This window comes from Apodemus sylvaticus, chromosome 5 (genome assembly GCF_947179515.1).
Source record: "Apodemus sylvaticus chromosome 5, mApoSyl1.1, whole genome shotgun sequence".
NCBI classification, from domain to species: domain Eukaryota; kingdom Metazoa; phylum Chordata; class Mammalia; order Rodentia; family Muridae; genus Apodemus; species Apodemus sylvaticus.
Genome location: NC_067476.1, coordinates 137,760,693 through 137,775,919, shown reverse-complemented (window position 1 = coordinate 137,775,919; position 15,227 = coordinate 137,760,693). Strand labels below are relative to the sequence as shown.

At 50.0% G+C, this 15,227-nt stretch overlaps 1 protein-coding gene across 3 annotated transcripts; it reads left to right on the top strand.

Moving 5' to 3' along the window:
• The first annotated feature begins 201 nt into the window (after positions 1–201).
• On the top strand, positions 202–11,700 carry Trib3 (tribbles pseudokinase 3). 3 transcript variants are annotated; one of them, XM_052183909.1, is made up of 4 exons: positions 202–278; positions 6,389–6,679; positions 9,016–9,308; positions 10,357–11,700. In XM_052183909.1, exons 1-4 carry the CDS (start codon positions 234–236, stop codon positions 10,835–10,837), a joined length of 1,110 nt encoding a protein of 369 aa, XP_052039869.1. In that variant the 5' UTR covers positions 202–233; the 3' UTR covers positions 10,838–11,700. The 3 variants fall into 3 exon arrangements, with proteins under 3 accessions (XP_052039869.1, XP_052039870.1, XP_052039868.1); XM_052183910.1 differs by lacking the exon at positions 202–278 and adding an exon at positions 5,634–5,872; XM_052183908.1 differs by lacking the exon at positions 202–278 and adding an exon at positions 6,024–6,204.
• Positions 11,701–15,227: the final 3,527 nt, after the last annotated feature.

Sequence of the window (15,227 nt, the reverse complement as noted above, 5' to 3'; positions counted from 1 at the left end):
CGGCAGGGTGGGGCAGGGCCTGGGGGCAGGGCCTGGAGGCAGGGCCGTGTCTATCCCGAGAGTGTCTTGTGCAAGTGTTCTGATGCAACTGGTTGGATTCTTGTTGCCCCTCCCCCAGCTTTTCTCAGAAATGGAAGGGCTGGGCAGTGGCCAGGACTTGACACACTGAATCCCTTTGCTTCTCTGGCCTCCACAGGGGAAGAAAGGCTGACTAGGGGCCAGATGACTCAGCAATGTGCTCAGTCCTAGGAGGAGCAGGTGGTGGACGTGGCTGGAAGGTAAGGGAACTGGGATTCCTGGAAATTTGAAGGTCCCAGCGTGTCCCATCCATACCTACACCGATACCGACCCTCAACACGAACCACAGAACCAGAATTATAAGTAGTTGTATGCATGCATGAGCCTAGGGGGGAGTTGGTGGTAGTTCAAGATCACCCGAGTCAGACAAGGTCAGAGTCAGGACCAGCTCTTCCCATGCTGCCACTGGGAAGGAGATCAAAGCCCTTCACCCTTGTGGAGGGCTGGATTCTTCCCTCCACTTTACTAGGCTCCTGAAATGGGAGGTGCTTGTGGTTTGGGGACATGCAACCCTGGATTCAGGTCTCAGTTGCTTCTTGTGTTTTCCTGGGCAGGTTCCTTCTGTTCTCTGACACTAGTTTGCTCCCAGGCTCCCAGGATGGTTGGTGAGGATCCTACGAGGAGTAGAGAAAGGGACCAGCAGAGGCCTGCTAGGGTGTGGCCCATGCCCCCCTCATCACTCCACGCAGCCATTGCGTCACTGCTGTTGTGGTCTTTCTGCCTCTCCTGAATGCAGCCTGCGCAGATGCTGCGCAGACCTGATGACAGATCTGTGGGAAGGTCACGGGAGACCCCAGAGAAAGGGAGAAGCCCAGTCCCTAAGAGAAGGCTCCCAAGAGGAGCACAGGCCAGCTGCAACCCCTGAATCACCCACACACCTGCATCTTCTCAGGCTGGCCCAATCTGTCTTCCCAATGTCCTGCCATGACCTCCCAAGCAGTGGGATTATAGGCATGCACCACCCTGCCTGGTTTATGTGATAATGGGAGCTGGGTTCATGTATGATTTGCAAGCATTATACCAATGTAGCAGCTATATCTCCGATCCTTCAGGGCAAATAACAATTTTTCATCTGAAGCGATTTTTAAATGCCCATTTTAGGGCCAGAGAGATGACCCAGTGGTCAAGAGTACTTCCTGGTCTTACAGAGGGTCTGAATTTGGTTCTCAGCACTCACACTAAACTGTGCACAACTGCCTGTAACTCTAGCTCTCAGGGATCCAATGCCCTCTTCTAGCCTTTGCATGCATGCTCACACACACACACACACACACACACACACATACACACACAGTGTACATGCATACACACACACACACAAATAAAAAGATGATAAGGTGGATGTCCCAAGAATACCACTAGTCCCAACACTCAGGAGACACGGCAGGCAGATCAAAGTGAGTTTAAAGTTAGCCTGGTCTACAGAGTCAGACCAGCCAGAATTGTAGTGAGATCCTACTTCAGAAAAAAACAATAATAAAATACAATGTCCACTTTCAGGCCAGTGGTGCTGAGGTGCTGCTGCCTAACCTGACACCTTAAATCCAATCCCTGGGATCCACATGGTAGAAGAGACAGACTCCAGTCTGACCTCCACATGGGGTGCTGTGGTCCAAGTGTGGGAACACACACATGTAAACTAAAATAAAACAGTATGCACTTAAAAATAAACACAACGTCCATTTTAAGCTAGACTTGGCACATGTATCTATATCCTATCTACTCATGAGCCGGAGGCAGAAGTATAGCACATTCAAGGTTCGAGTTTGCTTTGTTGATGCAGTTGAGTTAGAGGCCAGCCTGGAAAACTCAGTGAGACAGTGCCTCTAAAGTAAAAAAAAAAAAAAAAAATAGGAAGCGAGGTGTTGGTGGCACACAAATTTAATCCCTGTACTTGGGAGGCAGACACATTAGGATAGCCAGGGCTACACAGAGAAACACTGTCTTAAAACAAACAAAAAACCACCACCACCACCACCAACAGAAAAATAGGACAAGAAGACTAGGCCCACAGCTCAGTGGCAGGGTCTTGCCTAGATTTGGCCTCCAGTGGCTGGGAAGAGCTCTGGGGCCAGGGTTCGGTGGTTGTACACTTGTGTAACAAGCACACAGCCCCGGTCTGGTCTCCAGCATGTTGGGGGAAAAAAAAAGAAGTAGAAAGAGGTCATCATAAAATTACATACCAGAAGAGCAAAACAAGATTATGCAATGCCAGCTCAATCCAGTTCTGATTAAAGTCTCTGAGCTGAGCTCTGCTCTCTAGTTCTTAAGAGAGAAGTGTGAAACACACAGAAAGTCTGAAGTAAGACTTTCTCCCCAGGGCACTGTGGGAGCTGCGGAGCTGTGGAGCCAGAGCCGCGCATGGGAGGGAAATCCAAGCCTCTGCTGGGATTCAGTCTCCCCACTGCTATCCTAGGGCAGGACAGAGATGCTTCCACTTTTTCTTCCTGTTTTAATTTTTTAGTAAAATAATTCATGTGTTTGTGTAGTATACACTTATATATCTCTTCTCTGTACATATGTGTAGGAATGTGGGAGCCAGATGAGTTTTCTTTCTTCCTCATGTGGGGTGCGAGCATCCAGTTCACGCCATCAGCCTTGGGGACAGGAGTCCTCCACTTGAGGAGTCATCTTGCCAGCCCACGTTTGTTTTGTTTCTGGAGATAAGGACTCTGTGGTTTAGGCTGAATTGATGTCAATTCCCCTGTCTCAGCCTCCTAAATGCTGGGGTTACAGGCGTGGGCTACCACATGGGGTTGAACCAGTGATAGCTTAGTTCCCATGATCCTTTGGATTCAAAAGAAATGTCACACACTGGAGAGCCAGGAATGGTACCTGGGGCCTGTAATCCCAACCCTACGAGAGTTAGACACCGGCCTGGGTCACACGGTGAGGCCTTGGGATCAGGCCAAGTGTGTTGCCATGTAACTGTACTATTACCAGCATGTGAGAGCTAAAGGCAGGAGGACCGAGAGTCAGAAGCCAGCCTTGGGAGCTTCATGGGTGTGAAGTTAGCATAGGCTGCGTACAAAAAAAAAAAAGAAAGAAAGAAAGAAAGAAAGAAAGAAAGAAAGAAAGAAAGAAAGAAAGGAAGGAAGGAAGGAAGAAAAACTGAGGCTGGAAATGTAATCAGTGGGGAGCGTTTGCTAGGCATGTATGCACAGTCCCTAGCGCCACGTTAAATTGTCAATGTGGTACACACTTGTCACCACAGCATCTGAGGTAGAGGCAGGAGGATCAGAAATCTAAGGCAAACTGTGGCTACATACAGTGTCTCAACAAAACAACAACATCCAAGCTATACAATATATAAAACAAAAGCAAAAAAAACAAACAAAAAACAAAAACAAACAAACAAACAAAAAACAAAAACCAGAGGTTATTAGTATGAGAAAGTTTACTGTTACTGGCAATTTTGTTTGCTTATCTGTTGAGATGATAGGCTCCGTATGTACTAAATACAGTAGATTCATAAAGTGAATTCCTTTCTCGTTTTTCTTCAACTATAAGTAAAAATAATTTTTTGAAACAAAATTTTTCTTTTGAGACAGGCTGGCCTCAGGCGTGCGATTTAGCAACAGATGTCTTTAAATGGCTGCCTCTGTCTCCTGAGTGCCCAGATTAAAGGTGTGCACCACCAGGCCTGGAGATCAGCCCATTTAAAAGTAATTTTTTTTTTAATTCAGTTTTGTTTGTTTGCTTGTTTTGAGACAGGGTTTCTCTGGTTAACCCTGGCTGTCCCGGAACTCATTCTGTAGACCGGGCTGGCCTTGAATTTAGAGAACTGATTGCCTCTGTCTCCTCAGTGCTGAGATTAAAGGCGTGCGCCACCATGGCCCAGAGCTGTGGTTCTTGGTTCTAGTTCTCTGATTTATAAGATCTGTGTGCTGAGAGTGGCCAGAATGGTTACCTTGAGTCGACAGCATTTGAGTAAGCCTGGCATAGCCAGTAAATCTGAGCACTGGCTATGCCACCGCACTCGGGCCTAGAGACAGATGGCTGCTCAGAAAGCAACCATCCCACAGCCCTGGGTTCCTCACCTGTCCTGCTTTCTGAAAAGACGTTCATTCATCCCTCCCCAGCTGCCAGGTGGGCCAGATCAGGTTAGGCCCCAGAATCCTGTGGGGCATATGGGGGTTTGAAATTGGGTAACACAAGAGAGCTGCTCCCCCTTCCCCCCCATGCCTCCCCCCTCCCCCCCCCCCCCCTGCTTCTAGAACCAGAGAAACAAGTGTGTCATGGCCCTGCCTCCCTGGAGCTCTTCCTGGAGGAAGTTTGTTTTTGACTTGAATAAACTCGAGTATCGAGATATAAATTCGAGTGTAGGGAAAGGCACTGGGCCTTTGGGGCTTTGCCAGGGTGGAGGGATGGGGGTGGCTGTCACCACCATGACTAGTCTCACTATGTCTAGCTTTGACTGTGGCTGGATATTGTTACTGTCCCTCCACCTGCATGGTCCAGCGGCTCCATCCTATGTACTGCGTGCCTACAAGTCCCGTAGCCTACACGTCGCTGTTTCTGGGGATCCGACTCACTGCCTACCACATGCAGGGCAAATGTTCTGTGGCCGAGCTGCAGTCCTCCCGTCCCCTGCTTCAGCCCTCACATTATTTTTTTTTTTTAACCTTGATAACAAGTCCCAGTCCTGGGAAACAGAAGCAGGTACATCTCTGTGAGTTCGAGAGCAGCCTGCTCTACAGAGTGAGTTCCAGACAAGCCGGAGCTGCACCGGCAAACTCATCCTCCTGCCTTAGGCTCCGGAGTAACTGGGATTCTAGGTGTGCACCACACCCAGCTGTTCTAAGAGCTTTGTGCACACGAACTTACTAATGCTCAGAGCGACCATATGAAGACAGCAGCTTTTTTTTGTTGTTGTTTTGTTTGGGGTTTTTTTGTTGGTTTTTGTTTTGTTTTGTTTTGTTTTGTTTTGTTTTGTTGAGACAGGGTTTCTCTGTATAGCCCTGGCTGTCCTGGGAGAGCAGCGTTTTATGGAGAAGAGAACTGAAGCTCTGCTTCTCTTTGGTTGTTTTTGGCTTTGTGCTTTCACAGAGCCACACCCCGAGCCAGACTGGGCACTAAATGGCTTTTCTGAGCTACAGCAGAGCTGGGTACACCCTTGAAAGGGTTGCTTTGGAGGGAAGGTTCCCAGGATGCAGAGCCTAGGGCTTCTAATCCAGTCATTAGGGAGGTGTGGAGGCGATAGATAGTTGTTTTTTGTTTTGTTTGTTTGTTTGCTTTTCGAGGCAGGGTTTATCTGTATGGTCCTGGATATCCTGGAACTCAGTCTGTAGAGCAGGCTGGCCTCGAACTCAGAGATCTACCTGCCTCTGCCTGACTACGGGGTAGGGGTGGAGGGGACTAACTAGATTTTTAAACAGCCTCCGTTCATTCTTCTTTTCACTATTCTCATTTCTTATTTGGGGAACTAGGTGTAAAGTACTACAATAAGGAGAGTGGTAGCTCCGAGTGCCGCTTCCCGAGCTGGGGGTGGGGTGGGGGTGGCCCCGAAGGTGAGGGCGGAGCACACTCGGCGACGTGGGCGGGTCACGGATGGTGCAATCCCGGACCGCTGGGCGTCAGCAGCAGATTAGCTCAGGTTTACATCAGCCGGGCGGGGATCAGAGCCCGTGTCCCGGTGCCGCGGCACTTTAGCAGCGGAAGCGGCTGCTGCTGAGTACGCGACGGCTGGGGTCTGGCACGGGCGTGCTGGGGACTCCGAGATCTGCTCAGTTAGGCTGGCGGCGGTCCACGGGCGCGGGCGCAGGCGCAGGCGGCTCTGAGAGCCCAGGACAAGGTACCCAGTAGGGAGCTGCAATTGGGGTTTACCCGGGTCTAACGAGAAGTCCAGGCGTATTCATGAATATTCATATTCTCTCTCTCTCTCTCTCTCTCTCTCTCTCTCTCTCTCTCTCTCTCTCTCTCTCTCTCTCTCTCTCGTTTTCTCCCTCTCGCTCTCCCTCTCTTTTACCCACTCTCACTCTTCTCACTCTCACTCTCTCGCTCCTTTACTTCGCCGTCTGGGGGCGCCCTGAGCCTGAGCCGTTGACCCAGTTTAAAATGCAGCCCGTGCTGACCGAGAATTCGCCATCCTCCTGCCTCAGTCCCCAGGGTGCTGGCGATGCAGGGGTGCGTCCCTATGCCCAGCTTTACTTACTGCGTTTTTAAACCTTTCATTCGTCGCGGGTTCCTTCCTTCTCTAGCAGTCCTTGCATTTGAGAGCTTCGGAAAACCCGGCGTGATGTTTCTCTTGTCCGGAGGGACCTGGCAGAGAAGACTGGACACCAAACCTTCTTTCTTCCCTTCTCTCTAGATGCGAGCCACACCTCTGGCTGCTTCTGCCGATGTTCCCTGCAGGAAGAAACCTTTGGAGTTTGATGACAACATTGATGCTGAGTGTCCAGTCCTAAAACGAGTGAGAGATGAGCCGGAGCCTGGACCACTCCCCAGCCTGCTGCCCCCCAGCCCACCTCCCGCCTCAGACTTGCCACCTGCTGTGGTGCCTGCAACCCGGCTGGGGTCCTATATCCTTTTGCAAAGAGAGCAAGGCAACTGCAGCTATCGGGCCGTGCACTGCCCCACAGGCACAGAGTACACCTGCAAGGTATATTCTACAGGCTCTAACGTTTCAGGACGCTGCAAAAGTCCTGGAATCCAGAGGATTACGGCTTCCTAGCTTTGCAGATTGTCACTGGAGTCCCCAACCGACATTACTCCGTGGAGCACCATACATACAGTGTACTTGCTGTGGCCAAGAGGGGTGTGGTGGCACATGCCTGTAATCCCAGCACCAGAGAGGCTAAGGCAGGAGGGTGGCTCCCAATGTCAGGCAAGCCTAGGGAACATACTGAGAACCTGTCTGAAAATCAAACCAAATCTAGATCTGCTGCTCTTGCTTGCACTCTTGTAATTCTGCAGTGGGAAAGTGGAGGCAGTCGGATCTCTGGAGCCAGACAACTGGTCAGCCAGCTAGCCTGTTCAGTGAGTTTGTTCAGAGGTCAGTGAGAGGCTCTGTCCCAGGTAGAGAGCAGAGAGAAAGGGAACGAATAGAGGGGCTGGAGACATGGCTCAGAGATTAAATGTGCTTGTAACTCTTGCAGAGACCCAAGTTCTGTTCCCAGCATCCACTTGAGGCAGCTCACCACTGCCTGTTTAACTCTGGGGCCTCTGACTTCCTCAAGCACCTGCACTCATGTGCACATGCCCACACACAGACACAAGACCAACTGACCGACAGACAGACACACACACACACACACACACACACAGGATTAAAAGTAAATCCTAAGACAAAGACTGGGTGGCATCTGAGGAATGACACCAGAACACCAGAGACTTTCCTTTGCCCTCCACAAACACACACACACACACACACACACACACACACCCCAGAAGAGCACAGGCAATGATGAGCATTATGGAAATGAAGCTGGTGCCAGAGGGCAGAGAGTGAAGAGAAGAGGAGACGTGGGGGGATGCGGGGGACATAAGGAAGTCTGGGAGGGCCTTGCGGATGGTAAAGCGTCATGCATGTCAGAAGCTGAAGGCAGCATGGGGGGGGGGAGGGTCCAAAGGCAGTGTGTCCTGGCTGCAGGTGCAGGAGGCACAAAGGGCCAGCCATAGTGACACTCAGCTTTAATGGCAGAACCTGAGAGGTGTAGCTTTGTAAGTTCGAGGCCAGCCTGGTCTACATAGGGAGTTTCAGGACAGCCAGGGAGACACAAAGAGACCTTGTGAGACAATGCTCACCCCTTCTTTCCCCCCACCCCAAAAAGAGGTGCAAAGCTTTGGGGGAGAAAGTATAAGTAGTCTGTGTGTTCATTTCCTCCGTGCTGCCTACCCCAGCTCTTTCTTTTAAGAACACATGCTTTATGTTTTAACAGCACATCTGAGTTTAAAGTCAAAAGCAACCAAGTGCCACACTGACTCTGGAACCCTAGCTCCCAGTAGGCCTCCAGTGTGGCCTCTCACAGGTCACCCCCTTTTCTGTTTTTTTGGGGGGGTTGTTTTGTTTTTGTTTGTTTGTTTTGCTTTGTTTTTTCGAGACAGGGTTTCCCTGTGTAGCCCTGGCTGTCCTGGAACTCACTCTGTAGACCAGGCTGGCCTTGAACTCAGAAATCCTCCTGCCTCTGCCTACCAGAGTGCTGGGATTACAGGTGTGCACTACCACCGCCAGGCTATCACTTCAAATTCTTTCTTTCTTGCTTTTTTTTTTTTTTTTTTTTTTTGAGTCAGAGTCTCACTGTGTAGCTCTGGCTAGCTTGGAATTACTTTGTAGACCAGGCTGGCCTCAAACTCAGAGATTCCCCCAGGCTCTGCTTCCTGAGTGCTGGGATTACACAAGTGTGCTACCATGAAGGCTTGCACTTTTTAAAATAGGTGCTCCCTTCTAAAATGCCAGCACACACTTGCGTAGCCAAGACTGGTCTGTGTTTGGTCTCCAAGTCTGCAAAATAACATATTCTGGATTCTAGCATCTTTCTTGTTTCTTTGGAATATATGGTTTGGGGCTTGCTTGTGCTGCACTGTGGACACCAAGAGAACAGGGGCACTGGCTGTGAGTCCGGTCAGCTGGGCATGGGCTGCAGACAGGCTAGTGAGCTAGCTGTTCTTAGGTTGGATGTGTGGGAGAAGGAGGGGGGTGGGGGCCTGCCTCCAGGAGTGGCTTTCTGTTTGGGTTACATCCTAGTTTCTGAGGCCTATGTCACACAGGATGGCAGCTTAGAGCAGAGATGGGTGCACAGGTTCTAGTCCCAAACGTGCTACTTGTGGCCCCGGGGTCTCCTACCCTGTGCCTTTGCAGAGAATCCCCTGATACCTGCCTATGAATGACTTGCCTCTGAATGTCTGAGCTTATAGCTCACATAGTTAGCTGTCCCCTTTTGCGGGGACAGCCTGACTTGCTAGGTCCCTTGTACTTATTCCTGACTCTGTCCCCAGGTATATCCCGCCAGTGAGGCCCAGGCGGTGCTGGCACCTTATGCCCGGCTGCCCACCCACCAGCACGTGGCCCGTCCTGCGGAGGTCCTGCTGGGCTCTCAGTGCCTTTACACCTTTTTCGCGAAGACCCACGGGGACTTGCACAGCCTGGTGCGCAGCCGGCGCGGTATCCCTGAGTCCGAGGCAGTTGCGCTTTTCCGACAGATGGCTAGTGCGGTGGCGCACTGCCACAAGCACGGGCTTGTCTTGCGCGACCTCAAGTTGCGTCGCTTTGTCTTCAGCAACTGTGAGAGGTGAGTGGGACTCCAGAGACACACTTGAAAGGCTGGCCATGTTGGGGAAACTGAGATCCAGGAGAGCAGAGTAACTTAGGAAGAGCTAAGGTATAGCTCACTAGTATAGCACGTGCTTAGCATGTGCAAGGCTCTGGATTCCGTCCTCAGTAGCAAAAGAAAGACAGGGGAAGAAATCCCCAGCACTGAGTGATGGCTGCTTGGGCCATGGAATCTGTAGCCCTACCAACTGAGCACCGGGGAGAGGGGACAGACAGGTGGATCCCCAGAGATCACTGGCCAGCTAGACTATTCAATTGGTCCTTCACTGGTTTAGTGAAGGACCCTGTTTCAAATTAAATAAAGACTGACCCCTGTGAACTGGAGGTCAACCTGGTCTACAGGGTGAGTTCCAGGCTATCAGGGCTATGTGGTGAGATCCTGTCTCAAAAAAAAAAAAAAAAAAAAAAGGTGTGTGTGTGCTGGGGGATGGGAGAGTTGGAGAGATGACTCAGTGGTTAAAGTTTATACTACTTTTGCAGAGGACCCATGTTCAGTTCCAAGCACCCACATGGTAGCTAGCAACCACTTCTAACTCCAAGTCCAAGGTATCTGACAGACTCTTCTGGCCTTCATGGACACTACATACTCCAAAGATACCATACAAGCAGGAAAAACACCCATTTGCATAAAAATAATAAAAAGAAATAAAAAGAAAAAGGCCAAGTGGTGCTGGCTTGCTCCTCTGATCCCTACCCTCAGGAAGCAGAGGCAGGCTGATCTCTGAGTTCAAGGCCAGCCTGGTCTACAGAGTGAGTTCCAGGACAGCCAGGGCTATATTAGTGAGACCCTGACCCATCAAAGCCAAAACCAAACCAGACAAACAAAAAACTAATTGAGGCTCAGCATGATGGCCCACACGTGTAATCCCAGCACTCAGGAGGCAGAGGCAGGAGGATAGTAATAAGCCCAGACTAGACAATGTACAAGACAGAGAGTGGAGAGATGGCTTAGTGGCTGCTATTCCAGAGGACCTGAGTGGGACCTGGTTTTTCTGTCTCTGACCCAGAACAAAGCTTGTGCTGGAGAACCTGGAGGACGCCTGTGTGATGACTGGACCAGACGATTCTCTGTGGGACAAGCATGCGTGCCCTGCCTACGTGGGACCAGAGATACTCAGCTCCCAGCCATCCTACTCCGGCAAAGCAGCTGATGTCTGGAGCCTGGGCGTGGCGCTCTTCACCATGCTGGCTGGCCGATACCCGTTCCAGGACTCTGAGCCAGCCCTGCTCTTTGGCAAGATCCGTAGAGGGACCTTTGCCCTGCCTGAGGGCCTATCAGCCCCAGCCCGCTGTCTGATCCGCTGTCTCCTCCGCAAGGAGCCTTCAGAGCGACTCGTGGCCCTGGGAATCCTGCTGCATCCCTGGTTGAGAGAGGATCACAGCAGAGTCGCTCCTTCAGAGTCTGACCAAAGGGAGATGGACCAGGTGGTCCCAGATGGGCCACAGCTGGAGGAGGCTGAGGAAGGGGAGGTGGGGTTTTATGGCTAGGGCCACCTTCCCGGCTCCTCAGCTCCAAGATATGAGTTGAGTACCTGTGTACTCAACTTTCTCCTGCCTTTTTGGGCCAAGCTAAACCTTAAGTGCCTTTCTGGAGGAAGAAACAGCCAGTGTGCCTCATGCATTCCTGTGTGTACTGGGGTGACGCTCCCTGGGTGCCAAGCCCTGTTCTAGGTGCTATGAACAGCAAAGAAAAAAGAGGGAGAAATATATCTTGCTGGCCAAGTTGCCACAGTGCCACATGCTCCCGGGCCAGCATCTACCCCCTTGCCTTGGGCACATTTTATGCCGGGGCTGGTCTTTTCCAGGCTGATGCTCATGGGATAGTCCCTTTTATCAGTGCCCCAGCTGCCTTCTGTCTTGTGCCTTTAAACAAAAGAAACATCTCTGTGCCAAAGACCAAAGTCCTCACTCACCCTGTGCCTCAGGACCACAAGTCAGGCCAGGCTGGGATTGCGGCCTCCAGGCCAGAGAACCTGCTTGAAGACCTGGCTGCGGCATTCGAGCCAAAAGGACAAGATTTCAATAAAGAAGCATCTGACTCAAGGAATAATCTGGAATAAGGATCAGGTCTGTTTACCCTGGTAGGCTCCAGCTGGAGCACCAAAGGTGGAGGGGAAGGGCCAGGCAGGGACTGACCTACTGCCATACATTGAATCTCAGGTCCGGACTGGAGAGATGGCTCAGCGGTTAAGAGCACCGGCTGCTCTTCCAGAGGTCATAAGTTCAATTCTCAGCAACCACATGATGGCTCACAACTATGTGTAATGGAATTTGATGCCCTCTTCTTGTGTATCTGAAGACAGCAACAGTGACAGTGTATTCTCATACCTAAAATAAATAAATCTTAAAAAAAAAAATTCTCAGGCCCTGTTCTGGGGACTCTTTAGTACCTAGGCCCGCTGTCAGTTTGATGGCTTTGGTTTGGCTGAGTATGTATTTTTACCATGTGCCCAATATGAGAGAGACGTGTGGCTCTGTATGTGAAAGAGCTCCACCTCCTAACGTCCTTGGTGACTTTCCCTGCCTTCCCCTACCATGACGCTGGCCTCACCATGAAAACCAGCCCCTACCTAGTGGCGTGTGAGAAAATTCTTCTACTGATCTTCCTGTACATGCCTTTTCTTCTAGAGACCTTGGGTCTCAGGTGGAGAGCTTTCTAAGGGGACTGGGGTGTGGCTCGGGTGTAAGCACACACCTAACACGCTCAGGGTTGTGGGTTCTGTCCTCTGCCCAAAGGGGCATCAGTTTAAACCGGAAGACAGGTCAGCGACCAGGGCAGGTCAGTCTTGCTCTCCAAGCTGCTGGCAGAATGTCTGCTTTTTTGACTCCTTCAGTCCTTGGCTGTTTTCCACGGAGACAGCCGGTACTTATGTCATATTGCACAAAGAATAGTGGCAGTGTGGCATTTATGAACCCAGCGCTTGAGAGGCAGGCTGCCCCAAGTGCAATCTTTCCAGAACCCACCGGCTGTTGGATGGACCCTCAGCAAGTTTCTTAGCCATCCTATACCTCAGGCTCTCCATCTGGAAAAGCAGAGAATAGGACCCCACCTACGAGACACCTATGGGCTCCTTTCTCTTTTTCCATATCATGTGTGTGCGCCCATGCACGAGTGTGCTCGTGTGAACCTGAGTGAGGACATGCGGAGGCTGGAGGTAGATAAATGGGATCGTTCTTAATTACTCTTCCTCCTCCACCTTATTCCTTGTGGAGGGCCCCTCCTCCTCCCTCCCTCTTTCAAGACGGCGTTTCTCTGTATAGCTGGCTGTCCTGGAATTTGTCTGTAAACCAGCTCAGAGATGAGCCTGCCTCTGTCTCCTGAGTGCTGGGATTAAAGGCACATGCCACCACTGCCTGGCTGAGAAGGGTCTCTCAGTCAAACCCTGGTCTCCCTGATGTGTCTACACTTGTCAGTCAGCCTGTTTCCCTGGGGATCCTGTCTCTCCCTCCCAAGGCATGTGTGTAGGTTCTGGGATCTGAGTGCGGGTCCTCTCGTGTTTACACGAGCTTTCAGTCCTGAGCCCTCTTCCCAGCACCAATAAAGCATTCAGAATAAGCAGGACCTGGCGTCATCGCCTTGCAGGAAGCATTAGTTGCTGTTTCCACGGCTCTTTCTTGCCAAGCTTCCAGAAAGTCTACCTAATCGTTCCCCACACTCCCAGAATGGCCCTATGGCTTTGCCCTGGCAATAGCCCCAAGGAGGTGTGTAGGCATTGAACGGTTCTGCCGCTAAAGCCTTACATAGGCTCTGTCCAGTTTCTGATTGGTCTGCGGCATCCTTCAGAGGCTCATCCATCATGCTGTGCCATCGATGGTCTCTGGGTTTCAAAACACAACAAGAAAGGGCAAGTCTGCTGCACAAACTGTCCCACGGCTTAGTTTGGTAGGCAGAAAAGTGGATTTCTTCTTGATGGGAGAAGCAGAAAATGTGTAGCTAATAATAAAAATGTATGTATATAAATATACCCGTGTATATATGTGTATATCGGAGCCCCCTCCGTGATGCTAGATGCCTGTGATTCCAACAGAGAGAGGTAGGAGGACTCCTGTGAGCTTGAGGTTAACTGAACTACATAGCGTGTCCCAGGTCAGGTGAGGCTGCAGAGGAAAACACTGTCTTCCTTTCTATATATATATTTTTAAAAAGATTTCCTTATTATTATATCTAAGTACCCTGCAGCTGTCTTCAGACACACCAGAAGAGGGCATCAGATCTCTTTACGGATGGTTGTGAGCTACCATGTGGTTGCTGAGATTTGAACTCAGGACCTTTGGAAGAGCAGCAGTCAGTGCTCCTAACCACTGAGCCATCTCTCCAGCCCCCCTTTCTCTCTTTTAAGATATACTTTATTTTTATTTATGTGTGTGTAAAGGTACTCATGGAGGCCAGAGAGGGAGCAGGAGCTTTTGGAACTGGAGTCACAAGCAATTGTGAGTCACCTAATGTGGGTGCTGGGAACAGATTTTTCTGTAAGTCCTCTTCTGAGCCATCACTCTAGCCCAGATTCTCAGCGTGGGGGTTAATAGGAGGAAAGAAGAAAGGAGGCTGGAAGGAAGGAAATAGAGATTGGTCTGGGAATATAGCTTAGCAACAGGTGCTTGCCAACCCAGCATTCATAAGAATGGGTCTCCCCCCTCTCCTGGGTCACCTGCACTGGGCATCGCCTCTCAGAGAGAACTGTGTGCTGTGTGCCGCAGGATGAGCCAGGCTCATGAGGAAGGCAGATTTCCTGCAAGTCAGCCTGTAGCCTCAGTCAAATCTATTCCCAGCATCAAGCCAGAACCACTAAGAAATCTTTCTCTGTTCCTGACTCCCAGAAATGTTTATTTCTAGGATGTTTGTTTGAGACAGTGTCAAAGAAGTATCTTGAATTAGACCCGAGTCCGTGTGATCTTCTTGCCTCTGCCTCCAGAGTCCTGGGGTCACAAATGTGTGCCAACGTGTCCTGCCCACTGCTTTAAGCTGCTAACTTTGGGGTTATAGAAAGTGATATAGATTAGTAACTGGTAATTTAATATAGAACTTTACAATAGCTGTTAAGAGGGAGCTGTCATGACTATTGTTGTGCAGAGGAAGAAACTGAGACCCAGAGAAATAGTCTCTTGTTTAGAGTCACTCAGACATAGGACTGCCACTCTGATTGAGAATGAGGCTTTCTTTTTTTTCTTTTCTTTCTTTCTTTCTTTCTTTCTTTCTTTCTTTCTTTCTTTCTTTCTTTCTTTCTTTCCTTCCTTCCTTCCTTCTTTCTTTCTTTCTTTTCTTTTTTTTTTCTTTTTGGTTTTTTGAGACAGGTTTTCTCTGTAGAGTCCTGGCTGTCTTGGAACTCACTCTGTAGACCAGGCTGGCCTTGAACTCAGAAATCCACCTGCCTCTGCCTCCCAAGGGATTAAAGGCATGTGCCACCACTGCCCAGTGAGAACTAGGGTTTCAATGAATGTTGGCGTCTACCTACTTAGGTTAAAAGTGTCCAAAGAGGATGCCAGCTTGCCCCTTAAAGGGAGAAGGATAAGGCCAGGAAAAAAAAAAAAAAAGAAGAAGACTGCATCTGTCCCTCCCCCTCCCCACAGCTAATTTTTGCAGATGTCAGGGCTGATGGGAACACCACTACAGAAATCTACATGCTTTAAAGAAGAAAACGAGGTAACAAGAAAAGAATGTAAACCCTCACACACACACACACACACAGTTCACAGGTCATCTGGCACACAGCCAGATAAACTGAAACTTGGGGCCATTGCAAAAATAAAAGGAAATTTCACTAGGTGTCAATGATCTGGATAATCTATCAGATAGTTTAAAATAAAAACATACAACTCTTACCAAAGGGTACACTTGTAATCCCAGCACTTGGAGGCAGAAGCAGAAGCAGAAGCAAGG